This window comes from Rhododendron vialii, chromosome 6a (assembly GCF_030253575.1).
Source record: "Rhododendron vialii isolate Sample 1 chromosome 6a, ASM3025357v1".
Classification (NCBI taxonomy): Eukaryota; Viridiplantae; Streptophyta; class Magnoliopsida; order Ericales; family Ericaceae; genus Rhododendron; species Rhododendron vialii.
The window spans coordinates 13,465,570-13,492,986 of NC_080562.1; the positions used below are offsets into that span (position 1 = coordinate 13,465,570).

Here is a 27,417-nt window from a genome sequence, read left to right on the forward strand (position 1 = left end):
GGCATCTCATAGGGGGTCCAAGCGAACACTTCAATGTTTCGGTTGAAAAAAGCTACCGTCTCATTCCGATCAGTATCACTAAGTGAGGAATTGACAAGGAAGAAGCGAGAGCCGTCCTCGGTGATTGGGATGGTGGCCATGTCTTCAACGGTTTTGTCGTCGGGGGATCTACCGACGTCCTCCAAAATTGGGGCTTCAGGGGCTTCAATGAGATTCACCCGGGAGGTCTGTTTGGTGCTTCGGACGGCGTTGACGTAGCACTGCTTGGCCGCAGTCTGGTCTCTGTACAAATCTTCCTGGTGCCCGTGAGTGCCAATGAAACGTACCACTTAGTGATAAGTGGAGGCAATCGCTTTAAGTTTATGCAGCCAGGTTCGACCGACAATGGCGTTGTAAGGGCCAGGGACGTCGACTACCACAAATTCCATTTCAAGAGTTACCGAGCCGGCACGGACAGGAAGAGTGATCATACCGATGGGCCAGACAGGAGCTCCGTTGAAGCCGATAAGGGGAACTTCGGAGGGACAGACATCGGTCTCGGGAATCTTCAGATCCTTGAAAAGAGAGTAATACATGACTTCGGCCGAGCTACCCTGGTCTACGAGGACGCGATGGACATTGAAATTTTCGATGCGTAGCGTGACCACGAGGGCGTCGTTGTGGGGAAGCTGGACGCGGTCGAGATCCTTCTCGGTAAACGTTATCGTCCATTTGGAACCGTCATCGGTTCTAGGGCGCTTTGGTTCGGAGCCGACTAACATGACCTGCTTGGAGGAGGAGGCTTCATTCAACTCGGCTCGGATGACACGAGCGGCCTCTGGGTTCAATGGACCGTGTATGACGTGGATTGTCTGGACCTCTACCTCCGTATTTGTTTCGGTCCGTTGCGCCCGAGCCGTCGTCTTTTCGTGATCGATGAAGTTGCCGAGGTGGCCTCCCGCGACAAGCTGCTCCAAGTAGGCTTTGAAGGGCTTGCAAGCTGTGGTGAAGTGACCTTGTTCGCTGTGGTAACTGCATCGGACGATGGGATTCTTGATTTTCCCATTCTTAGTTCCTAGCTTTTGATTTGGGAAGGAGAAAAAGGGCTGGTCCTTTACTTGGTCGATGATCCGGTAGATGGGAATGGTGAAGACGGTTTTCTCAGCGTTGAAGTCACTTGGCTTTGGTCCCCTCCTCGGCGACTGCTTGATGGTGTTGATCTGTTTCTTCGGTGTTTGGACAGTTGCGGGGGCCGGTACGGACACCGAGGTGCTTAACGTCTTCGAACTCGTGGGCTTCCCAATGCCTCTCTCTGCCTTGGATTCGATGAGCTAACACCAGCCCTCAATTTGAGTCATAAGGTCCTTCATGGAGTTTGGCTTATGGCGAGCGAGGTCGTCGTAGACTTGCTCGTCCTGGGAGGTGAGACCGAGCTTGAATCCTCGGGCAAAGATGACGCCGTCGCAACCCTCTATCTTGTTAAATAACTCCCAATAACGGCCGGCGTACTGCCGAAGCATTTCGTCGTTCCTCTTGCGGAGGGCTAGGAGGGAGTCGATCTCCTTCTCATGCTTGTTGCTCGTTACGAACTGGGCCATGAAGGCATCACAGAGGGAATCGAACAAGGAGATTGACTGAGCTGGGAGTTGATTGAACCAGGTGAGGCCCAGGTTGCCGAGGCTTGCAAGAAACACTTTGCACAGGAAGGCGTCGTCCGAGGGTTCATTCCGAAGAAACAAAGACATGACAGTTTTATACTGAACCAGATGAGTGTACGCCTCGGTCTTACCGTCGTATTTGGCAAACTTGGGTTGGGAGAATCCCTTGGGGGGGGTAACCGAGTCGATCTCTCTTGTGAAGGGAGAGGTCGTGAGTTGTGTAAGCCGCGCGTCGCGATGAGGTCGGATCGAACGGTCGGGGCTGTCTGGACACTCAGTCGCTGTACGCTTCTTGGGGACAAGTTTGTCCAATCGTTCATGTTCCTTTCTCTTTGGAACAATACTAACCGATCTTCTGGAAAAACGCTCTTGGCGGTGATGGCGGTAGCTGTCCCAAGCAGAGGGCTCGAGGCGCTCGGTGATCGGGCTCCTGCTGTGTGCGCCGCCGGGGTGCAAGACGATGGGACTTCTAGGTCGGGGGCCCTTCAGGCGCTCGCGGTATCCCCGAGTCTGGATCTCGACAAGGGCATCATCCCCCCTGGCTGCCCTTGTGAGGCTAGGGGTAGATTCCCGACCTGTCCTGCCCACTAGGACCGAGTGGGTGGAGGTGGCAGAGACGCTCCCACCACCGAGCCTATCAAAGGCCGATGGCCTCCTTCGAAGTTGCACAGGGGAGCGGGAACGGTCCCTGTGCGATGCGTCTTTTGGGGCTCGAGCGTCCGCCGCCCTTAGTGACTCGAGACGATCCTTGATTGAGGGGTGGGGTCTGTGCTCTAGCAGGTGACCGGCTTCATGACTGCGTGGGGGGGGGTGTGACGGTTTGTCCTTCTGCCGCGGCTCCCGGAGGAATGAGATGGGGAGATGAGGAGGTGCTTGATCTCCGCCAACTCGTCTCGGACGTGTCTGTCGCGGTCCATGACCGTCATGAGGTCGTCGATTTTTCGCTCGAGATGGCGGATGTAAGAGTGGAGCTCGGAGGATGGGCCTGCGTCTGGAGCTGACGCTCCGGCGCCAACTCCGATGGATATGTGGGTCTTTCCAAGGGCGGTTGCCCCGCCGGAAGCCAGGCTATGGTCCACGAGGGAACCGAGCCCGTGGGCGGCACCACCGTGATGGGCTTCGTCGATCTCAACCATGTTTGATTTTGGACATTGAACGGAGCAGAAAGGGAGAGGTGAAAGTTGAAAAGGGTGGCTAGATCCCCAACAGAGTCGCCAATTGTAGGGGTTCGATTTAGGAGGAGGGACCTTGGCCTGAACTAGTACTTCTCTTCCGCTGCTCCGTTCCTCCGCCGCTGACCCTGCAACAAGTCACTAAGGCTAGAATAGCCTAGTGACCCTCCGACGATCAAGTTAGATGTAAGGAGAGATGCTTTTAGGTTTAGGGTTAGGGAAAGATGGCATACCTCTCAAAGATGAGTATCCCTTTGTATTTATAGACCTAGGTTAACTTGGGCTCCAAGCTAGTGCGTGGAGGTCACGCTTAGGTAACCGCCTCGGGTGACGTCATAGATGACGCACCGGAGAAGACGGTTACGAAGCACATGGCCAGACCTGGCTTAGATGATTCCTTCCGCCACGTGTCACTCTTGGTCCCCTCTTGCTATGCAACATTCTTCCAAGAGGCTTTAACGGAATACCTACTTCGGTATTTAACCGAAGCATAAACAGGAGACTCGATACCAACCGAGTAAACAGAAGGATATACACAAGCCCGTGCTGATATGAGGCCTCGGTTAATGGTGGTCCGGTTAGATTACCGAGGTCATTACCGAAGCCTCCGCATATAGTTACTTCTCTCTTTCATTTTCTAAGTGATATCTGGCAATAACTGTTATTCCCTTCAATTGTCTATCAAAACGACATTGAATTAGTTTAGAACGAAGTCGTCCCTTTAAACATGAGATCTAGTGCATTCATTCCTTACATACTCCATTCATTGATGTAAATGGCCACTTGTTCTTTTTTTATTGGACCAATAATTTTCTCATGCAAACACATAGCAAAACTGAAGAACAAAACGCATGGGTCTTCATCGGGAATCTAATAAAAAAGAGTCCTCATTAGGATGATAATAAAATGCAACGGCCAAAAGAGATATATATTACAAAGAAAGTAGAAGTCAAAGCCGAAACAATTCTGTATACTGTAGATTCGACTGCGGAAGAAAAGGAGGCGAGACGCCATTATTCAGCAAAGTTTAAAATGGTTGCTGATTTTGCCAACAAAATCATTTCCCAGTTTAATTTCATATGTTTTCCCGTAGATTCTATTCCTATGTGAAATAGAGAGGGGAAATGAAATGATGGGCAGGCGGTGCTCAGTGGGATTAATTCCCACTTTGATGGGGTGTGGTTTTGAAATCTCCAATACATGACATCTCCAACAATATTGACCAATACATGGTATAATATAAGTTTCAGACCATTCTACCTTTACACCCACTCTCCCCTTTTGATGCTCTATCTCTCCTCAAGCCAATATCAGAGAAGAAAGAAACTATAATCATCAATCTCTCTCTCCGAAACCCACCTTTCTCCCTCTCTTCCAAACACACCTTTTTCTACATCTCCATTTTCAAGGCCCCCAACATTAGAGAGCAATGTAAATCGGCACGGACCTAATCGAGTTACGAAAAAAATGGCAATTACAGAGGTCAAATAATTAGCCCCAAAACAGAGTTGTGTGTGTGTTTGTGACGCTTTGAGGGCCCAATGGTGGCCGATCAGTGGTGGTATAGGTGCTGGTGGTGTGGTGGTAATACCTCCCATGGGCGGTGGTGGTGTTTCATGGTGATGATGATGATGACAGGTGATGAAAAGCTAGAGACAAATCAAAGGAGGAAGTATATGGAAGCCCACCAGAGATGGAGGGTATCCCATTTTTAAAAAGCCAAAGAGAGATGTTGAGAGGGGTTGAGAGAGAGAGAGAGAACCGAAGGGGGGGGGAGGCGGGGGGGGGGGGGGGGAAAGAGATGTTGAAAGGGGTTGAGAGAGAGAGAGAGAGAACCGAAGGGGGGGGGGGGGGGGGGGGGGGGGGGGGGCGGGGGAATACCTGGTAGAGACAGAAAGTAAACTTAGAAATGGTGGGTTAGGTTTAGGGCTTGAATGTTACATATATATGTAGGGGTAGAATAGTAAATCAACATACCCTTACCATGTCTTGGTGAATAGTTTCTCTCATGCCATGAAATTGGTGATTTCAAAACCGCATACCATGTATTGGCAAACTGACCTGTCTTCTCCACTTTCCGGTGATTTTCCCATAGAAAAATACAAGTATACGGATTAAAAATAAATACAAGTATACGGATTAAAAATAAATCTCTCATAATAATACGTTTTAGAGATAGAGAGAGAGAGAGAGAGAGGATCTCGATTGGTCTCTCACTCTCTTGAGCGCCTCGTTAATTAATAGTAGTAATTATTTACGTCGGATCCCTTGCAATTTAACGAGGTGTTTGAAGCTGTGTAATTCTTCATCTTTTCCAAGTTTTGTTCTCGTTTGGGTTTGAAGGAATTGCATAGGTTATTAGATAGATAGATTGATAATTGAAGAGCAAAACTGAGGCCGCGGAGATGGACAATATAATGGGCAAGATTCGGAGCTTGGACGCGTACCCTAAGATCAATGAGGATTTCTACAGCAGAACCCTCCCCGGCGGCGTCATCACCCTCGCCTCCTCCATTGTCATGCTCCTCCTCTTCATCTCTGAACTCAGTCGGTCTTCTCTCACATCCCTGTTATATGTTTGTTACATATGATTTATTTTCTTTATGCTTATTTCAGATGGGTTGTATCTGTGTTTTTAAAGTTTGTGGATTTCTGTTCATTGGTGTTTATTTGATGTTTCCCCAAGTTGTACTAACATTTTATTGTATTGTATGTTCATTTTGTACTCTGTGGATCTGAATTTGTATTTGTACCTGTATTGGAGAACTGCTAGAACTGATTCATGACATTGTAAGGCCATCTCGATGCTTTACTCGAGTAAAATGTCGGGTACAATTGTCATTTGATTTGAAGGAATGTTCAAATCTAAATTTAAGCAGAAATTGGGGTGAATGTGTCTGAATAATGGCAGAACTGTAGTTTTGAAAGCTAGCTTCCTAAATTTTCAGTGAAGGAAATTGTGTCCCTAGATTTGAGTAGAACCCATCAGATAGCAGTCTGAGCAAAGGAGGGAGGAATGAATTTGATGTTTTCACATAAATTCAAGTCCAAATGTGGTAAAGAGTGGAGAAGCCCAAATAGTGAATGTTTACCTTGTTTTTTGTATTTAATGAAGATGTCTGAGAGTATCTATTGTTAACCATCTGATGTGATGAGGGATAGTGTTGAACAAACCACAATAAAATGCATAAAAGTATTACAGGGTTCTATGTGTTTTATGGATTTTGGCTATTCATACCCACACCCCATGTCCAACACAATATTGATGTACATAGGTCCTCCGTGTTGATACGTGTTGGCCCGTTGGCTAGTAGAGCCAACCTTCAACTATTCTTCACTTCAATGCTGCATGACTAGATTGTTTTCGATGAATTTGGGACTTTTAGTTTGTCTTTTAATAGTATTTCATTACATTTAGACATGTGGTTTTCTAGGTTGGGTGAGATTGTGGTGCCAAAGGATTTCATTTTTCTGCTAAAGATTAGTATTTGAAGTGGTTACTATAATGCAGTGGGATAAGGGAAGTGATCAGCTAGTGACCAAAAAAATCTATGGAAGTTCAATCGTGGAGTATCCTTATTTAAGCAACAAAGATTGTGCAAGGCAATTTTCTCCTTATATCTGAGGATTGGTTCTAATGGCCTGTTTGAAAGGAAGTTTGGATGGTGGGATTGGATTATGAAGGTGGTGGAGCCCCTAATATCATGTTGTCTTTGGCCTTTGTGGAGGAGGATTAGTTGTCCAATGGGATTATCAATACCCATTCACAGCCTGATTCGCCATCCCAAGGGGGTTGTGTTACTATCAATTCCACCCCATGGGGTTGACTATGGAAAGACACAAATTCCCATGTTTCTTTCAATTATTGACAGAACATGCCCCCTAGCTATGTGAAAGATTATCAATCCCCATTTACTGTTTTTGGCACCATACGTAACGAACATCACCGAAAACTTCTGAACCAAGAGCTGGTTCATTTTTGAGAGGTGTGTTTGTTTTTGTTTTTTTTATTCATTTTTATTTACTGAACCAAAATCTGATTTTATTTTTTTTTTGAATTTTTTAACCATACAATGCTTAATGCGTTTTTTTTTTTTTAAAAAAAAAAAAACCAAACAGTTGGAGATGGACTTCCTGGGGTCCTTGGATTATGTTTCCCCATTTGAGGGTAAAGATAAAGTTGGAAACCAGGGTAATAACTCAACTCTCCTCTATGCAAATAGTCTAATCCTATGCAAAACAAACATGGAAGAAGGATCCATATCCTCATCAATAATCCCACCTCATTACTAATCCCAATCCCAATTACACCTCATTACCAATCATCTCAAACTCTTGTCCTCTATTTAAGTGCTTGGGAATAACATTTACAGTCGAAATGTATCACCGACTTCTTATACTTTATGTTGTCTATGGTGTTAAGGAATCAGCCATAAAATTAGCAATGCACCTATAATGCTAACGTCCACGTACATGTTACTTCGTCTTTATGGTTGCCTTTATATTAGTTTTTCTCATTGTATCTAGATTGCAACAGTGCAAGCTTCTTTTGCTTATCACAATTTACACCTAGTGCGCATCTGTGTATTTCTGCTTCTTTGCAGGTTTATATCTTCATGCTGTGACTGAGACGAAGCTAGTAGTAGATACCTCAAGAGGAGAAACCCTACGCATCAATGTATGCTTCTATTTTACATAGATAGTTTGAACACCATATGTCAAGTGGTGGCTTTTGCTTTTCTTTTCTTTTCTTTTTTTTGGAAAGGTGGTGGCTTTTTGCTTTTTCTGTCATGTTCTTGTATAAAGTTTGTTGGAGATCGTTTTAATCTTTCATGGATTTTGGAGTTATCCCGGCTCAAATAATTCTAAATTCTTAATTTGCGATATTATTGTTGGTATCTTTCTCTGTACTATAATTGATCATATTTTTATATGATGAATGGCAGAATATATTGGTGACATTATCACCGCCGAAATTGTGTTCAAACCATTGTTACCCAGACTTGGTTACAGTTGTTAGACTCAACACATGTCTAGCATCTAACTTAATAATAGGCTTGATTTATTGGATACTGAGAATCACGGATATGGACACTGGCAAGGACACGACACGACCCAGCTACGCGGACGCATAGTTGTTAAAGGCGAGAGGAGCACCAAGTTGCAAAGTCCTGTTGGTGCCTAGACGAGAGGCGCAAGGTGAAGCGTGCACCTTTTTGAAGCGAAGTGCACATATGTGAAAAAATAGGAAAAATAGCATACTCCAATACTTTAAATAATATAAACACTAAGCCAATTAATTTTAGAAAGCATATCATCCAAAAGATACATACAAACGTCCACCAAATACCAAATAGTCAATGACTCTCGCATAGACTAGACTCTAGAGCAGAACTCAAAGGTCAAAATTAACAAAAGACAAGCATCCAATACTTGGAAAGCTGGAATAGCTAATAGCCTGATAGACATAAGAAAAAACATCAAAAAAAAATCTATTGTTTCTGAAGAGAGAAGACATTAAAAGAAAAAGCTTTTCCTTTCATATGTCTATAGAGACAGAGCATAGTAGATTCATTTGCTGTAGTTCGAAAGAGAGAAAGGATTGACTAAACGGTTAGATGTTTAACCTAGTCTTTGATCCAAGGGCTGTGATCAAATTTGAGATAAGTGCGCGCCTTGTCTGTCCTTCATTCAATGCGCCTCGCCTCACCATCTAACTTGATTTTTTCCAATTATATGCCAAAACTTGATTTTTTCCAACAATTAGGACACGGACCCGTTGGGGTTACATTAAGTACATTAATGAATAAATATTTATACATAAATATATACGTAATTCATATATTATATAAGGGTATTATCTTTTGCAAATAAAGATTAAAAAAAATCTAATAAAAAAATGAGAATAGCAGACTGTGTTTTCATCCTTATGTTACTTGATTTTAATTTTGCCAGATTTCAAATATTACATTTTTTACCTCGTTTCAATTTTTCAAAATTATATGACGACCCAAAAGGTCCCATGCGTGTCTGGTACAAAACGTGTCCGACTCCAAAAAGAAAAACAATTAAATACTCGGACACATATTTTCACGCGTCGGGAACTTGTCCAAATGTGTATGTGTCCAACACATCTGCGATACTGATATGAGGACCGAAGGCGTGTCTATGCTTCTTAGTTAGGAAATTTGGGTTCTGTTAAAAATTGGACACGAGTATGGGGAAAGGTCATGTATAAAGTAAATATTTATGTTTTAAATTTTTTGAGATTCGTCCATTAAGTATCCTTTGCCATTTAGCAATTAGTAAAGGCTTAACAAAAATCTATGAACTCCCATCCCTGTATGTGTAGATTTATTATTTTCGAGATTTTTGAATCTTACTTCGTATTTTTGTTATTGCTGTCTTTTACTCTCTAGCCATCCACTCAGAAACACCTATTTCTCCATGTTCTCCGAAATCCATACAAATTTCTCCAATCTCCCTCTCCCACTTCTTTTCCTCCTTAGTCCATCCACATGTACTCCCTTGTGGAATCCATGACGACGAGCACCTGTTGTTGGCAACCACAACCTTGACAATCTTAGATTGCACCCCTTTGCATTCCTTCTTATGGTCATAACGTGGTGGTCCTCCATGGTTTGCAAGTTGAACGTTTCCAGTAACTCAAGGTAGAAAGAATAGATAGCAATTTTTATAGAGACAGGGGTAAGCAAATTACCCTTCATCCTATGTAGTATGGATACGGATACGGATACGGACACGAGACAAACAATTCTCAAAAAATGGGATACAGACACGGCGGGGAGCAGGGCAATTTTATTTAATATGATTTGTTTAGTTTTACAAACATGTATTATGTAAACTTTGGGGGAAAAGGAGAACCCAAATTAGGTTTCTCTCTCACACTTTGTATTTATATGGACAAGAGTGAAAGTACAAATATACCCCTAAGTAACAAATACATAACAAAGTGAACCCTAACTTAACACTCCCCCTCAAGTTGGTGCAAAGATATCTATCAAGCCCAACTTGAACATAATGGGGTGAAAGATCTTACTACTAAGCCCCTTCTTAAATATAGCTAGCTGGTCCTCATACCTTACAAACGGCATACATATCAAACCCTTACTCAGCTTCTCCTTTATGAAATGCCGATCAATCTCGATATGCTTCATTCTATCATGTTGCATAGGATTATGAGCTATATTTATAGCTGCTTTGTTATCACAATAGAGCTTCATAGGACCACCATCAGAGATCCCCAAATCCTTCAATAAGGTTTGGAGCCATAAAAGCTTACACACGCCACGAGCCATAGCCCTATATTCAGCTTCTGCACTTGATCTAGCTACCACTAACTGCTTGGTATTTCACCAAGTAACCAAATTTCCACCAAAAAAGGTGCAGTAGCCAGAAGTAGAGTGTCTATCATCCACTAAACCAACCTAGTCTGCATCAGTAAAGGTTTCCAACCTCAGGTGACCATGATTGGAGAATAAAATTCCTTTACCTGGAGCCGATTTGAGATATCTCAAAATACGGTAAACTGCATCTAGGGCATCTAGGTGCACTATACGTGGCTTATGCATAAATTGACTGACAACTCTAATGGCATATGTAATATCTAGTCTAGTATGAGATAAGTATATCAAACGGCCCACAAGTCTCTGATATCTCTCCTTATCTGTATGCTCTCCAACATCTCCACTAAGATGATGATTAGCTTCAATGGGAGAGTCTGCAAGTTTGCATCCCAACATACATGTTTCTTCCAAAAGATCGAGAATATACTTCCTTTGGGAGATAAAAATGCCTTTATCAGATCAGGCCACCCCTATCCCAAGAAAGTATCGCAAAGATCCCAAGTCTTTAATCTCGAACTCTTGAGCAAGACGAGCTTTAAGACTGAGTATTTCATCAACATCGTTGCCTGTCATGATTATGTCATCCACATAGAAAATAAGAATAGCAATCTTATCATTACCTCCCTTGATGAACATAATATGATCTGCATGACTCTGCCTGTATCCAAATCTCAACATAGCTTTGAGAAATCTGTCAAACCAAGCTCTAGGTGACTGCTTTAATCCATAGAGTGCCTTTCTCAATTTACATACCTTCCCTTCAGTAACAAAGGAAGAACCTAGTGGTATATCCATGTACACTTCTTCTTCTAAGTCACCATGAAGAAATGCATTTTTTACATCAAATTGTTGAAAAGGCCAATTCAAAATAGCAGCACAAGAGAGCAAAGTCCAAATAAAGTTCATCTTTGCTACCGGAGCAAAGGTTTTCTCATAGTCGATACCGTATGTCTGAGTAAAGCCCTTGGCAATAAGTCTTGCCTTGTATCTCTCAACCGTTCCATCTGCTTTATGTTTTACTGTGAACACCCATTTACAACCCACTGATTTCTTTCCCTCCGGAGGAGACATTAATTCCCAGGTGCCATTCTTTTTCAAAGTTGTCATCTCCTCTACCATAGCTTCTTTCCATTGTCTATACTTTTTGGAGTCTGCACCTCATCCATCTCTTACACCTATGTCATTGGGTCAAGCTCTTGAAGCAGATACGAGTTCAGCTCTTCTTTTATTGCATTAGTGACATCGTAGATTGGGTTACCCATCTTTTGGGATTTTAGAAAAACTTTTCCCTACTTTAACTAAGCAATGTAGTAGGAGTCAATTTTTTTGTGAAGCTTGTGAGCTAGCTAAACAGAAACGCTCTTTTTATGCTCTTGTTAATCAAAGAAGTGATTCCCCTATTACGGTTATCTATTCTGATGTTTGGGGTCTTTCCCTGGTTACTTCTATTTCTGGTTATCGATGGTTTGACACTTTTATTGATTGTTATTCTCGTGTCCCTTGGGTGTATTTACTTCGGTCCAAAAATGAAAATTTTTCATGCTTTAAATCTTTTCATCAGTGGTTCGTACTCAATTTGACACCAACATTAAAATCCTTTTTAATGGGACCGAGTACCTTAATGGGCAGTTTCGGGCATATCTTAGTGAGTATGGCATTCTTTTTCAAACAACTTGTGTTGGCACTCCACACATCTCTTCCCTTCCACCCAAAGTTTTTGGTTGTGTGTGTTTTGTCCATGCTCCTAAACATCCTAGTGGCGTGTTAGATCCCAAGGCTTGTAAATGCGTTTTCCTTGGCTATTCCCCTACTCAGAAGGGATATAAATGCTATGACCCTTACTCCCATAAACATTTTGTTTCTATGGATGTCACCTTTTGGGAAACAACTTCTTTGTACCCTCTCTCCACTACATCTCTTCAAGGGGAGAATATGCAGGAAGAGATGTTGACATCCCATAATCAGGAGTCATGGTCTTACTTCCCAATACCTTGTTATGGTGAGGGGGAGAAGGAAAACTCTGGGGAAGAACCTGTATCTGAAGAGATGTTGACATCCCATAATCAGGAGTCATGGTCTTACTTTCCAATACCTTGTTATGGTGAGGGGGAGAAGGAAAATTTTGGGGAAGAACCTGTATCTGAAGAAAGAGCAGAACATGACATGAGTGGCCGAGATGTTGATGATAATAGGCTGTACCTGCATAGCTTGCCTAACTTGCAGAAGTTTTCTCGACGGAAAAAGGGACAGCTTGCCTTTGCGATGCCACCTTGCGAATCACTATCGCCTACTGCAGCTTCAATTTCAATTGATTCTTCAGCTGACTCATCTGGTAATGAACCATCCCCTCTTGTTTCTGATAATCTTGATGCTCCGTTGGTCTTAGAAAAGGAGTTAGAACTCAACCGTTCCATCTGCTTTATGTTTTACTATCATTTACAACCCACTGATTTCTTTCCCTCTGGAGGAGACACTAATTCCAAGGTGCCATTCTTTTTCAAAGTTGTCATCTCCTTTACCATAGCTTCTTTGCATTGCCAATCATTCTCTCCGCATCCAGCTCCTGAAAGACACAATGAGTAGGGAAAAAAGTCACGGAGCATTTCAAGGAATGGGTAAGACTACTAACAGAGAGAAAGTTAGTAGAAAAATTTGGAACATGGAGAACGGACAAAAGAAAAATGGTTGGAGAATAACGAATGGAACCTTTTCCCCAAAATAGCAGATAGGGAACCATCAGCTACTCTAACCTTATCCTCACTAGAACACACGTAGAGTAGGAGTCAAAAAAGGATGAACAACCTGTCATATAATCTGTGACACCAGAATCTATTATCTAAGGAAGAGAGGAGGAAGCAATAGATGCACTAGCTGGGATACCTGTGTGAGCAAAGTACGAGGATGTAGTGGAAGTAGAAGCTGTGGAAGATGGGGTATCAAGCCTAGCCATTAGGCGCCTGAGAGTTTGTAACACCCCCTGAGAAAGAGTACCACCACTTTGGGAAGTATTAGACACGGAAGCTTGCAAACGAGCACCACTAGGGTTAGGCAACATGTCAACAGTAGACTCTAAAACATGTGCATGAGAATGTCAGTGTTCTAAATGGCGCTCGGCGCTAGTCGGGCGGCGACCCTCCACTAAGTGCCTAGGCCACCTTGGCTGCCGCATAGGCGCTGACGAGTGATTCGGCATTTTTTTTTCCAAAATATATTTTTAAGGCAATCAAGCCCGCCAAGACAGCCGCCTAGCTCCGCCAAATCTACCTTAGCCGCCAAGTTCTGCCAAGCTCCGCCAAGTCGACCGCCAAGATCCGCCAAATCTCCCTATCCGCCGAACGAGCCGCCGAAGGTGAAATCATGGCACCGAGCTGCCACCGAGCGCCGGCGGCCGCCATTTAGAACACTAGAGAATGCACAGGACCACCACCTTGACTACTTCCTCGTCCACGAGAGGAACGACCGTGTAACTTCCAACAAAATTCCCTCGTATGCTTGGTTTTGTTGCAATAGTCACACCGAAGCAGTTCTTTATCAACAGAGCTACTTTTATTACCAAGCTGACCCTGGGTAGACTTACCATCTCGTGGAGTGGGAATGGCGATCAAGGCAGAGCGATCCGGAATTGGAGGATGGACCATCGCACTCCGTCTACTCTCCTCCTGTTGAACACATGCATAGGCCTCTCTTAGATATGGAAAAGGAATATGGCCCAACACTTGCACACGAATCGGGTCATATTCCACATCAAGGCCAGCAAAAAATTCATATATGCTCTCCTTGTCAACCATCTGTTGGAAAGTAGTTGTATCGACAATACAAACAGCTTGAAACCCTTGATAATAATCAAGTTCTTGCCACACTCTATTCAATTCAGCATAATACTTAGCGAGAGATCGGTTGTGTTGATCCAATTTGCGGAGTTTCTTCCTCAACTCAAAAGCCTGAGCATCATTACCTTTCTGGGAATACGTTTGGGCTACAGCAAACTAAATCGTATAAGGTGTGTCCAGAAGCAAAAAGGTATGGCAAATGGTAGGAATCATAGAGTTAAATAGCCAAGACATGGCTGAAGCATTCTGCCAAGTCCATGTCTCAGGTCCAGGAGCTGTTGGTTTTTGAACAGAGCCTGTGATGAAGTTCAACAAGCCAGGGACAGTGATAGCCAAAGTAAAGATGCAAGACTAAAGCAAATAGTTGGAGCCATCCAACTTAATGTGGCAAATATCCAGAGAAGAGTTATCCAGAGTCCCAACACGACTCAACTCATTCTTTGTACCTGCGGAAGCATTTTTGGGATCTTCCGACACATCAACATAAAGGTAGCAAAAGACTACGAAAATGCCGCAAGTAAAAGAGATAACCAACTGCCAGACAATACCCCGAAACTGCAGAAAATACCTCAGATGATGACAAACTGTGTAGAATAAAGGAGATGGGGTCCCGAAACACCTTGAATATCCTGACCTAGTTCCAAGCAAGTGTAAACGAAGCTTACCCAGTCCAAACGAGAACAAACAGATCTGACCCAGTCCTTTCCGAGAGCAAACAGTGGTCGCCAGAGGTTGATAGGGCCAGGAAACCACAAATAGGCCATGAAACAGCAAGAATCTGCAACCACGGAGGTCGTCAGAGGGTCACGCTGGTCACCGGACACTGGGTGAAGGTCGCGCTGGTCGTCGGAGGTTCGTATGGTGGTCTCAAGGTCCGGATAGGTTTGGCAGAAGCCAGAAGAAAGTAAACGAAGGTAGGTCGGAGGGTCAAACGGCATCGGTAAAGGCCTGTTGTTGATTGAACGACAAGGCAGAGTAGTGAACATGTTTGATCGTGAGCTCTGATACCATGTAAACCGTGGGGAAAAAGGAGAACCCAAATTAGGTTTCTCTCTCTCACACTTTGTATTTATATGGACAAGAGTAAAAGTACAAATATACCCCTAAGTAACAAATACATAACAAAGTGAACCCTAACTTAACATATTCACTTTGTTTGGTTTAGATTTTAGAAAGTTATTTTTGAGAGTTGGAGTGGTAATGAGTGGAGAGAGATAGAGAGAAAAATTTATTGAAAACTGTGCCGAGAGTTAAAAGTTACTCCCAAAATGTCAATCCAAGCAAGGTGATTATAACCACTAAATATTTAGGTTAGGTCTCCAGACTCCTATCGTATATAATAACTACTGACGGTGTATGCTTACACACATAGACATATGCTCTATATTATGCTTTTGTCCTAATACTTTTGAAGTTATAAAATTTTTATCCCGGAAAAGCTTTTAAAAATTATATAAATCACCCTGCCATGTCCCCCAGCGTGTTCCCCTCCAAAAAATATTATATTTTAATGGACAGCCACCTGGCATGTCCCCAAAGTGTCGAGACACGCATACGGTGATGCCTGGGAGCATTAATGCTTCATATCTGCCATCTCTCACTTTTTTCTTCGTATTCTGCTGCTTTAAAGATTTCTGACAAAATTCCTTTGACCAGAGTAATGAAGTAATAGAGAAGTCTTTATCATTATCTGATGGTCTGCTTCTCATAATACTTCATTCGAGGTATGGGCTTTGGGCTTGGGAGGTTGAATTGTCTACTTTTACAAATAAAGTTCGCTTATGAGTTTGTTACAAAATTCGATTCTAGTTTTAAAAAAAAAACTGCAGTGTAAGGTGTTCTTTTTCTTTTGTATGGTTGATGTGTGAGTACGATATGTAAAATAGCATGAAATACCTTTTATTCGTACAATAGTATACCATAGCGTTGTATATGAGAATGTAGGGGGCCTCCCAAAATCTTCCCACTTGCCTCCTACAGGTGGAAGACCATCAGGTGGCATATGGGAAGACCAAGATGAGCAGTAGCATCCTGATTGTGGGACTTGTCAGATAGGGAGATTATATAGCACCTTGTAAAGAGCTAGTTGGCAGCACGTTAATAAGTTGATCAAGGCAGTCCCTTCCATTGTCTTATCTTGCTGAAATTCTTAGAAATATGACATCAGTTGTAGATAATGGTGCACATAGAGATTTATCAAATATTAGGTTTTTTGTGCTCAGATAGAGTTCCCAATTGGCACATTTTATGTAAATATCAGTATGGTGTAGATGGACAATTGGTTAAGTTTTATGGCTATGGTTAAGTTTTATGGCTATAAAAGTTAAATGGCCTACCTTTTACTTTGTTTGTTCGGCTGAGCTCATTTACAGCTTGTCCTTTTTCCTCTTCCTTCGCTCCTTTGCTTGACCATCATCCCTATTGCTGGAATTTTCCTTGTCCACGCATTGTTTGTCTTGTCTGAAACATATCCTGTTGGTGTCATGCCGTGTTTGACATGGGTATGGTGCTGTATACTGGAGAGTCAATATAAATGTTATTTGGATGTCAGTTTTGAGATTTTGTGCATGTTTGCGTATTTTTTTGTCTTTAATCTTTTCTTCTTTTTTTTACTTTTTAACAAACTTTTTAACTTTTTGAATAGATGTACGCTATATACATCAGAAAAGTAAAAAAAAAATGATTAAAAAATCACTAAAGACAAAAAGAAAAAAAAACACGAATGGCGAAGTAGCAAAAAATTTCTCTCCAGAGAATTTTTTTGAGAGGAGAAAAGAGCAAAGGTCTCAATGTAACATACTAACATACATCCAACCTGTAGATTCCTGAAGTTGTTTTTGCATTCGAAAGTATGCTCGGCTATTTAATTCACCTTAATTGTCCCTTTAAATTTTATCTCATTGATACTTTTACTCCGTATTAATTGACTTCATGATACATTTCTCCTCGTCTTTTTGAAAGTGCAGTTTGATGTCACTTTTCCTGCTCTTCCATGTTCCATACTCAGCCTTGATGCAATGGATATTAGCGGCGAGCGACATCTTGACGTTGTATGTAGTGTAAACAGATTTTTTTTATGATATACATGGAAATTCGTTAATGTTATCATGCAACTCTCCTTTTTGAGGCCATAATTTACTTGCTCCCAGCCATCAACATTTTCACCTTGGTGGCAACATGACCTGTTTTGCATTGAAGATGCACAGAATAAGTTTTTCTTGTCTTGACCTGGAAATGTTACAAACTTCATTACTGGTGCCAATACCTTTCATACTTTGCTACTGTGAAAGTTAGCAATTTTACGTATAGAATGCAAAACTAATGAATTGTGGAGGCACGGTCAGACTAAGATGAATTCTGAAAATCTCCAATAAAACCCAGGTGGAATTTCCACCTCAGTAGTAGCATGAAAAATACGTTGAACACTTTTGCCCTTGCAGTGATGTTTACTTTTTTGTTTGCTTGCAGAAACATGACATCATCAAGAAAAGAATTGATTCCCATGGTAATGTAATTGAAACAAGGCAAGAAGGTATTGGCGCTCCAAAGGTCAGTAGTAAAATAGTTTTTGGAATCTACCCGTTGTTTATGTATCTGTGATATTGTGTTTTTTTACTTTATTTTATTTCGGGCTTAATTTAAAGTGTGGGAAGGAATGAGAATTGACCATTGCCCCTCCTGTTTTCTGTCAAATGTGCTTGTATTTCACATCTTTTAGGGATTTGTGGCCCAACTGTGAACTTGCTCGAGTAGTATTTGCTTAATAAGCCAATAAGCAAATAAGCAAGGTAACCAAACAAGGCCTAAGTGGTACTGAATGGCATTTTTGTAACTCATAAGAGGTTCTGGCAGAAGGTGGCTCCTTTTGATTGAGACTAAATCTTCAGGCCGACCTTTTTTTTTTGTTGTTGTAGCTGTTTTATGAAACAGGTTGGCTCTAAAATCTATCCACAGTGGCATGTTCCATAATGAATCCTCTCCCTTTTTCACCTCGGCGAGCTATTCTTCTTTTTGAACTGTTTCTTTCCCCCTTTCCCTTGTATGAATGCTGACATTCTTGTCAATGAAACAGATTGAAAAGCCCTTACAAAAACATGGTGGGAGGCTTGAACAAAATGAAACATACTGTGGATCATGCTTCGGTGCTGAAGCGGTATATGCTTTTCTGTGGCCTTGTGCATTGATGTTTTGCTAAATCTCTACTATAGAGTATATAAGAATGTGCTTAAAAGCTTATGGATTGTTAACTTTGTCATATTTCAGCAGATTTTCATAATAGTTTAGTGTGGAAGAAACACCTTTCATGGAGGATTCTCTTATAAATTTTAAGAAAAACATTGATACAGACACGGGTATTAAGTACAAAAATAGAAAATTTATCTATTTGTTTTTGTTGATCTGGTTTTTATAATCACTTTGCTATGATGCAGTGCAACTTCAGTCCATTGAGGGAAGAGGTTTCTTTTTTCTGTTGCTTATGTAGCTTCCCACTTTCTTGCTATGTTGCAGTCAGATGATGAATGTTGTAATTCTTGTGAAGAAGTTCGTGAAGCATATCGAAAGAAAGGTTGGGCAGTGTCAAATCCAGATTTGATCGACCAGGTCTGCTAGTGTTTCTGTGTTACTTCAGCCAAAAGTTTTTGTTTTATTCTACACAAGTTCCCATGTCCGCCTTCCGTCTTAGGGCATGCTTGCAGTGTACAACTCTGAAGTTGTTTAATCATTGTCACGCTCTTACAAAATCCAAGCTATTTTGTCTTCTGTAAGCTAGCATGGCCTTGGCGTAAAGTCAACATGTCTATCCATGATTTTAGTCTTGACACAAGTTATATCTTTTTACTGTTTCCCATGGTTAAGACTGAATTACCTATTAAAGTGATGCCTCTTCTTCCTCCCCATTGACATAATATACTGGGTATTTATCATGTCTTGATTATGCCAGACAGAAGGTTTGCAACCTCTTATCATGGCTTTGAGCGTAATTATATTGTTGCTATTTCCGATTTTACATGTGATGTTCAGTGCAAAAGAGAGGGTTTTTTACAAAGGATTAAAGATGAAGATGGTGAAGGATGTAACATATATGGGTTCTTGGAAGTCAATAAGGTAGCCGGAAATTTCCACTTTGCACCAGGCAAAAGTTTTGACCATGCTGGTGTTCACATGCACGATCTGCTGGCTTTTCAGAAGGATAGTTTCAACGTAAGAAAAAAAGTTCCAGTTGGATATGTAGTGTTGCTTTAAAATGTGTGTTGTCATATGCAGAGTATATTTCTGCATACAAGACTAACAAGACCAAAAACAATATGTTGGTTTCCCTTTATCTCATGGTATATGTATATGTACTTAGAAGTATTATACAAGTGCTAAAAACCCGTAAAACAATTTATCTTCTTCCTTTTATCTCATGTTTTATTGAAGAAGCCCTTTCCTTATATCAAATCAATCTGATACAGATAAGTCACAAGATCAATAGATTAGCTTTCGGAGAATATTTCCCAGGTGTTGTGAATCCTCTTGATGGGTAATTATCATTCTGCTTGTCTTGTGCATTACTGTGTTGGTCGGTATGTTCCTATAATGCCTTTGCTGATACTTCTTTGTTATTTCCTATTGCTTCAACTTGCAGTGTACATTGGACACAAGAGACACCAAGTGGAATGTACCAATATTTTGTCAAGGTTAGTCTTTTATACATGAATAACTTTCAGTGCCTACAGATTGTTGTACTATACATGGTTTTCTCCACTAACTGTTAATAAAGCATTCTCTCAAAATTATCGAAGTATATGGTTTTCTTTTCTTGGTTTCTCAGAAAGGAAATAGGCCATGGAATAAGTAAATTCTTAATGGTCATGTGGAAATAACTTGGGGTGATACCGGTCCGGTTCAGTCCGGTTTTGGGCTATTTTTGGGACTGAACCGGATATTTGGTTTAGAGAACCGGTTGTATTGGAGAATTTGTAAACCGGAACCGGTTGAAATACAACTGGTCCGGTTTTAATCGGTTCGAGCGGTTCTGGTCTGTTTTTTCCAGTTTTCTGGTTTCAAGACAGAGAGGAGAAAACACATCTCGTCAGCATCAACAGTCGGTGGTGACAATCCAGCTTTATCTCAGATCTGAGTTTGGGGGTTTCAAACAAAACCAAAATCAACAGATAGATCATAGATGGATGGGAAAAAGAAAGAGAAGAAGGGGGAGAGAGAGAGAGAGAGACTCACGGTATCACAGTAGCTGCCGCTATCGCCATCGCCATCGCCATCGCCGTGGCCATCGTCGAAGAAGAAGGGGAGAGAGAGAGCTGGAGAATGGAGATTGATCGAGAGAGAGAGAGAGAGGAGGGAAATCTGGAAGAAGTCGACAACTTTAACGAGTTTAGGGTTTGTGATTGTTATATATGAATCTCACTTATGTATATAATAAATATACTTATTCTTTCAAAATACAACAAACGGATGGACAGCTCAGTGGTAAAGACAGGCGCCTCCAGGCCTTGGGTTCAAATCCTCGCGCCTACACTTTTCTATACGCTTATTATATAACCGGTCTGGTTTGGTCCGGTGTTAAAGTCCCCAAAACCGAAAACTGGACCGAAATTTATTTTTAGAAATATATCAAACTGGACCGGATCAGTTCTATATGAAAACCGAAAAAAACTTCCTGTTCGGTCCGGTTTTCTGGTTTGCTTTGCTGGTTTAAATTAACACCCCTAGAAATAACCATAACGTTAGACCTGACACTTGGTGCTTTCGCAAGGCTGGGAGAAAATTCAACGCATGAAGGTTGTTAGATTTCTTAGAGGGTTCCAATCTAAAACCAATTGGCTATAGGTTGAGTAGCCTTTAGATCATATTAACCAAAGTTCTGAATACCGTTTCGGACAGGGTACCGGTTTTTTTACTGGTACGGTACGTACCGGTACCGGTCAAGTACCGGGTACCGTTTCGGATTTACCGCAACTAGTATATAATAATTATATATAATTATGACTCAAAAAAAAATTCCCATACTCTTTTTGTTTTTGGCTGTTTTACATTGAAGCAATCCAGCTGTAAACAAGTTCCTCTAAGCACATAAAAATACATCTAAAACAAAGGGTACTTTTGTCATTCACAATTAAATTTTCAGGGTACTTTTGTCCCCCTACCCCTTCTAGATCTCTCGATCTCTCCCCATCCAAAAGCTTTAACACTTTCAAAAGTAGGACAAAAAAGTAATTGGACTTTGTGTAGGGTTTCCATGTTTTACTAGCAACTTCCATTCCCTACGAATACCAGCAGCTTTCTCCTACTGCTGCGACTCTCTGTCTCTCTCTCTCCCCAACCAGCCATGGCAAACAGCACAGGTATAGTCCTCTCTCTCTCTCTCTCTCTCTCTCTCTCTCTCCTTCTCTCTCTGAACTCTGAAGTTTGATCGCGATCCCGAGATCGGCGCGCTCTCTTGCTCGCTACTCTCCTGCAATCTGATTTTTCTCACAGTCCGTTCTGCGCAGTACCGGCCGGAATCTCCGGTACCTCCATCTCGTCCGAGATCGACCAGAATCGCCGGTAATATCCGAGATTAGAGCCGGAACGGTATCTGAGGTATAAGTTACCGGTTTTACGCGAATCCGGTACGTACCGGCCGGTACGGTACGGGATTAACAACCATGATATTAACCAAGTTTGGGTGGCTTAGATGAGTGATTTGGGATAATGTCTAATATACCCCTCACGTAGTCACGTGTAGTCCAGATGCACACGAAGGTACGAATTGAGGAGACTAGGAGATTTGACTCGGGCAACGGAGACTCAATCATGTGAGATGAGGCCACCCAAGACCTATGTTTGATACCATATTAGATTGTTAACCACCAACGCATCTAAAAGCTTAAGATGTTAGAGAGAGGGACAACTTTACTATATATATTCTCAACACTTGTTAAAGGAAAATAACAAAACTATGTGAAGAAATGCATTACCAATAAAGGAATCTATTTCTGGGTATTCCTAGATGTTTACTTATTTGGGTAGATGAGTGATACTGCTGTAATGATTTTCTAGATGTTTACTTATTTGGGTAGATGAGTGATACTGCTGTAATGATTTTGAGTCTAGCGAGTAATGTGGAAACTTGTCTTTGCAGTTTTTGTTAACAAGGAGTTTTTCCTGTAGATACCTCATGTTGCATTATTTAAGTGCTTTGCTAAGCTCATTTGCGAAGAAAATTTGTGGATATGGTTTGTAGAAATGGTATTCTTGAGTATGTTTTCGAAAACCTGAAAGAGATTGCAGGCTTTGTTCAAATCAAATGAGACATAATAGGTGATAGAGCTCTCAATTTATCATTTCTTGAATTCTGTCGGTAGATTGGGTTATAACAGCCTGCAGTAACTTTAGAAGTGGGTGTTCAAGCCATTGGATATTGTGCTGGTTTGATGTAGTCTATGGGGGTGGCCTAACAGTTTTTGGGGCCTCATGCGATTTCTCTAATTGAGACCTTTCAATATTTTAAATATGATTTCTTGCACTTACATCTTTGTTTGATTCTTTAAACCCTATGCTCCACTTTCTCGTTTTTCGAGATGCAAAATTATTATTTGTGTTTACCTATATACCTTTGTTGATTGATCATATTGTTGATGCTCTTCACATCCTGTGACATACTTATTTATTAAATAGGTTTTAATTTTATTATTTAAAACTTGTAAGGTTTCTTTAGAAAAGAAATTTATCCTGGTTAAACCAAGATGAGGTCGAAGTACAAAAACATGAGAGAACTTCACGTTTCTGAGTTGTCGAAAAAGGAGAAAATAAGCGCTCAAGACCATCTGTTGAAAGCCAAACAAAAACAAATGTTCCTTTTTTGCATTTCAAAGATTTTGGCACATGTTCTGTTTTTAGTTTGACCTTGAAGTAGTTTAAGAAATGTGTGAGGCTCCCTGTGTGTGTGTGTGTGTGTGTGTGAGGCCAACTAACTTTAAATTGGACTCGGAAATCACACATTTGTTTGAGTTCCTTACTAATGGTCCTCTCCACTTCGTAGGGAGCCATCATTACGGGCACATAACCACCGGGGCCTTCTCAATAAATGGATCCTATAGCAATTGCCTAACTGGCGTAATGGAAGTGCAGCGAGTTAGCCGCCCACCTAAGTTGGGCCCTATTTAATGTGTTATCTTTTAATTGAAAGATGCTCTTAGTAATGGCTCCATATTGCGGAATCCATAGTTTGTTCATTTGAGTCAGGATTCTCGTGGCCAACCAAGAAAATGAAAAAGAGTTGCCCTTTTTTGCCCTCTGGGTCTGCCCTTTGTAATGGCTTCACATGGCAAACTAGAGAAAGAAAATAAAAGATCAGGCCTTCAATTTTAGATTTTGGAAATTGTTTGAAATAAAACAAAAGTGCATGGGCTAATCTTGCAAATAAAATTCTGTAATTTTCCTTGACTATCTCCAATCTTCTAGTATGTTAAGGATTGACTTCCAAATAATAGATTCTCTAATTTTTTATTTTTCCTTGTCTTAGTGTCCAATCTTCTAATATGTTGAGTATTGAGATTCTCTCTGATGAACTTTCTTCTCTCTTTTGCTCTTGACCAAACAAATATTAACACCTACCACAGTCTATGACCTCAGTCCCATCTTCTGTCTCCAAAATTACTCACAATGCTTGTAACAGTTGTTTATGCAAAAAAAAAAAAAGGGTTGGGGGACTTGGTTATATTTGGGGCCTTATGTGGCACCGATTGGAGTTCTGCAGGATTACTGTGTACTATTTGTTTTGAGGGCTTAAGGTTGTAATGATGTTTTGGTAGTATTGGACAATTGGCATTTTTATCAGTTGAATAACATGTTACTAGAAGTTTGTAACTTTGTGTTGCGAAAAATTGAGAAATAGTTATTTTAAGTAAATATCGTAATGTCAAAATGGTTTGTTGGCCCCCAAAATGGTTGGTCGTCTCTTATTGAACCAGGTTGTTTTAGTAACAAGGTTAAAATCTTTGATTCATGCACTGCCATACTGTACCTGTGAATGAGCCTTTTGGTATGTTTTGATAAGGTATATGAATGAAGAAGTGAAAGAGAGTAACTAACCACTTAACATAGGCCTGGTGGGTTTTTACGAGCATAAGCTATCTATTCTGCAGGTGGTACCTACTGTATACACGGACGTTAGTGGGCACACTATCCAATCTAATCAGGTTTGATATTTTGATCATGCAATTTCTGGCTTCACCCTTTTAGTTATTGTAGAATAACACAAGATTGCTAGTATTTGTTCTTTGCAGTTCTCTGTTACTGAACATTTTAGGAGTGGGCAAGTAGGTCAACTTCAGTCCCTTCCTGGAGTTTTCTTCTTTTATGATCTTTCGCCTATCAAGGTGAGTTCCTTTGTTTGATTTGTTGTGTAAGTAGGTTCTATACATAAATAAAATTCTTAGTTTTGGAAACATGGATGATACCAGTTGACTAATTATGTTCAACAAAAGGATGAATTTTAGCTTATTGTTTTGTTTAGCACGCATTTCATTTAGTGTTACTTATTTACGTATGTGAGATGCTTAAAAACTTATCCTCTCAGGCTTTTCATTTTTTCTCTATCGTTTCTTCTTAGGGGGATATGAGAGAACATTTGCTGCACACACTTTGTTATTTCTTTAATTCTTTTTTGTTCATGGTCCAGGTTACTTTCACTGAGGAACACGTTTCATTTTTACACTTCCTAACAAGTGTCTGCGCTATAGTTGGAGGTGACATCTCTCTCTCTCTCTCTCTCTCTCTCTCTCTCTCTCTCTCTCTCTCTCAGATGACATCTGCTTTTTCCACTTAAATCATTTGGTATTCTGCGTGTATTTTCTTCAATCCCATGAATTAAGTCTTTGCTATTACCTTCATGCCTGAACAAGTAAATCTCAAGCACGTTTGAGTGTCTTTCTCGCATTTTTAGTAAAATTCATGGTATGACAATCTGAACCAGGAATTGGTATGACATATTAGAACTGATACCTTTATTCATTTTTTCTTATTTTTAACATAAGCCCTTTATGCATGTTGGCTTAGAAATTCTTAATATGTTTCTCCAGGCTTTGTTTTTATCCTTTAGATGGGATTTCTGGAGTTTAGAAACAAAAATGAAGTGGATTTGTCAGGCTAATTTGTTCTCTTTTTCCTACGCAAATCCCACTAGATTTATAATTGGAAGCAAATCTTATAGATCACAACTCATGATAATCTATGCTACCTAATATATTTGATATAATTTCTTAAGGTAGTGTTAGGTTTGCTGGAATGATAATCAGAAAGAATGGAATGGTTATTCCTTCATCGTCGTATATTGAGCTTTCTGAGGGAATCACGATACTGGTTCAGCTCTCGTACCAGTGAACCAACAATGCTCCACTGTTTGGATCACCATATATGAAATGTTAATGAATAGTTGTCCTTGTGATCTTGTTCAGGTGTGTTCACTGTTTCGGGGATATTAGATTCCTTCATATATCATGGTCAAAGGGCAATCAAGAAGAAGATGGAAATTGGTAAATTTAGCTGAGGAGATCAATCTAGACGGCTTTGGCATGTGTTGCTACTGTATTCTGGGTTGGGTTTCTCATAAGTAAGGTCTTCTGGAAGGAAACAATTTCGAAGCAGGGAATGTTAAAATGGACTCTCCCTGAAGGGTGGCGGGCTTCTTTCGACACAACATTTGAGGACTAGTACTTGGAGTTAACTGATATTTAAATACCTTTGACTTACCACAGTTTTCAAATTCCAATCAGCTGTATTTCCAGTATTGGCGTGGATGTCTCTTTGTAAGATTTTGAGGAATGTGTAAAGGAGAACAAGCTGGAAATTTCTAATTTGATTACATCCGAGTCGTCGATTTGACTATTCTTAAAATTAGGTTGCTATGTTTTGTAGCATCTTCGAATTATGTATGTAATTGTGCACTCATGTACACTCTCCGTCCCATTTTTAGAGTCTAGTATTCCATTTTGAAATATTCCTTTATAAGTGTTCATTTTGTAAAGTTAGCTAGAGGAAATAACTAGATGTCTGTAGTGTGGTGGTAGGACCCCAAAGGACGAAGCTTTGATACCCCATACAATAGTTCGATAGGTGAGATTTGTGTGATGTTCCTTATTACAGGAAAAAAAAAACCACAACAATACGTAAATGTGCTTAAAAATAGTCAAAATGACAGGAATTAGCTGCCTGACAATCACAACTGCAAACCTTTTCTAGAGTATATGAATCCAAGTTCTAAGTTTAGGTATCCCTCTAAAACTGAGGCGAACTTTGTCCTTTGTTCAGTGGCAAACAGGACCATTTACATTTGAGCTCATACCTGAGCAAGGATATGATGTAACTACCAACGACTTGGCCACTTAGGTCATAAGTACCACTAGAGGATAGGAAACGAACTCTCAATAATCGACCGACAGAATGTACAATTAATTTACCTAATCAAAACTTCAGGCTGTGGCGTCACTACTCAAATAGAATCCAGGACATTTTATTATTTATTTATTTTTGCGTTAGGCAATTGGAATCCTCAAAAAAAAATTCCCGATAGTCAGCATCTTCTTTTTTTTTCCTTTATCGGAGCCTGTTTATCCATTGGGCAGTAGTTTTTGTTAACATGCACAACGTATCTCCATCGAAACAGAAACAGCTCTCCAAAGCCGATATTCTCATTATGCATACTGGCATACATACATATGCTTAGGAAATAAAAGTTGTAGGTGTGGTCAAGATTATGACCGTTGACCCCAGATGAAGTTTGACCTACCACTCACATGATGATGCGTGAAAAAGTCGTGAGATTGACATGTGGCAAGCAGCTGCCACATAGAGAGATTTGGTGCCACAAGGCACAAGATGGAGCCCACGCGTTGACGTGGTGCAAGATGGGCCCCGTGCAGCTGAACAAACTCATGAGGGTAAAAAGGCTCGCGAGAATCATCACGGGGGCAGTCGGGCCCACCAGGGTCCCCCGGACAGGGCCGCGATAGTCGTGCGGACGGGCGGGGTCCACGGCAAGATGGGCCACGCGTAGCTAAACAAGCTCACGGGGGTAGTGAGGCCCGCAAGAGCCATCGCGAGGGCAGAGAAGCCCACACGGATCCCGCAGACAAAGTCACCGCCAAGGCCGTGGCAAGCCTGCCAGGGCCGCGAGACGACAGGGTCGCGGACTGACAAAGTCACCGACGGGGTCTCGGTAGGCTCGCTAGGCCTGCAGACTGATAGGGTCACGGACAAAGCCGCAACAAGTTGGGTCCAGCAGAGGTTTTGTTCCCTACCTATAAATACCTGCACTGCTGATACTCATTGAAAATGGGGATCTCCTCCAGAGGAGAGAGAGACGGAGAACACAGAGGGACAGAGAGACACACACACAGAGAAAGAGGAGACGAATAGTTTTCTAGGG

General features: G+C 41.3%; 1 protein-coding gene across 1 annotated transcript; it reads left to right on the forward strand.

The window, feature by feature from the left end:
- The first annotated feature begins 4,926 nt into the window (after positions 1-4,926).
- On the forward strand, positions 4,927-25,886 carry LOC131329198 (uncharacterized). Its single transcript, XM_058362274.1, has 13 exons — positions 4,927-5,356; positions 7,414-7,487; positions 16,973-17,056; positions 17,475-17,555; positions 18,079-18,159; positions 18,516-18,608; positions 19,029-19,208; positions 19,463-19,530; positions 19,636-19,687; positions 24,137-24,190; positions 24,278-24,370; positions 24,673-24,739; positions 25,448-25,886. Exons 1-13 carry the CDS (start codon positions 5,215-5,217, stop codon positions 25,537-25,539), a joined length of 1,161 nt encoding a protein of 386 aa, XP_058218257.1. The 5' UTR covers positions 4,927-5,214; the 3' UTR covers positions 25,540-25,886.
- Positions 25,887-27,417: the final 1,531 nt, after the last annotated feature.

Bases quoted from the DNA above. Each gene is read 5' to 3' on its own strand.
- LOC131329198 (XM_058362274.1), top strand. From the start codon at position 5,215: ATGGACAATATAATGGGCAAGATTCGGAGCTTGGACGCGTACCCTAAG. The intron at 17,556-18,078 runs GTCAGTAGTAAA...TCAATGAAACAG, and splicing joins AAGGTATTGGCGCTCCAAAG to ATTGAAAAGCCCTTACAAAA. The intron at 19,531-19,635 runs GTAATTATCATT...TTCAACTTGCAG, and splicing joins GTTGTGAATCCTCTTGATGG to TGTACATTGGACACAAGAGA.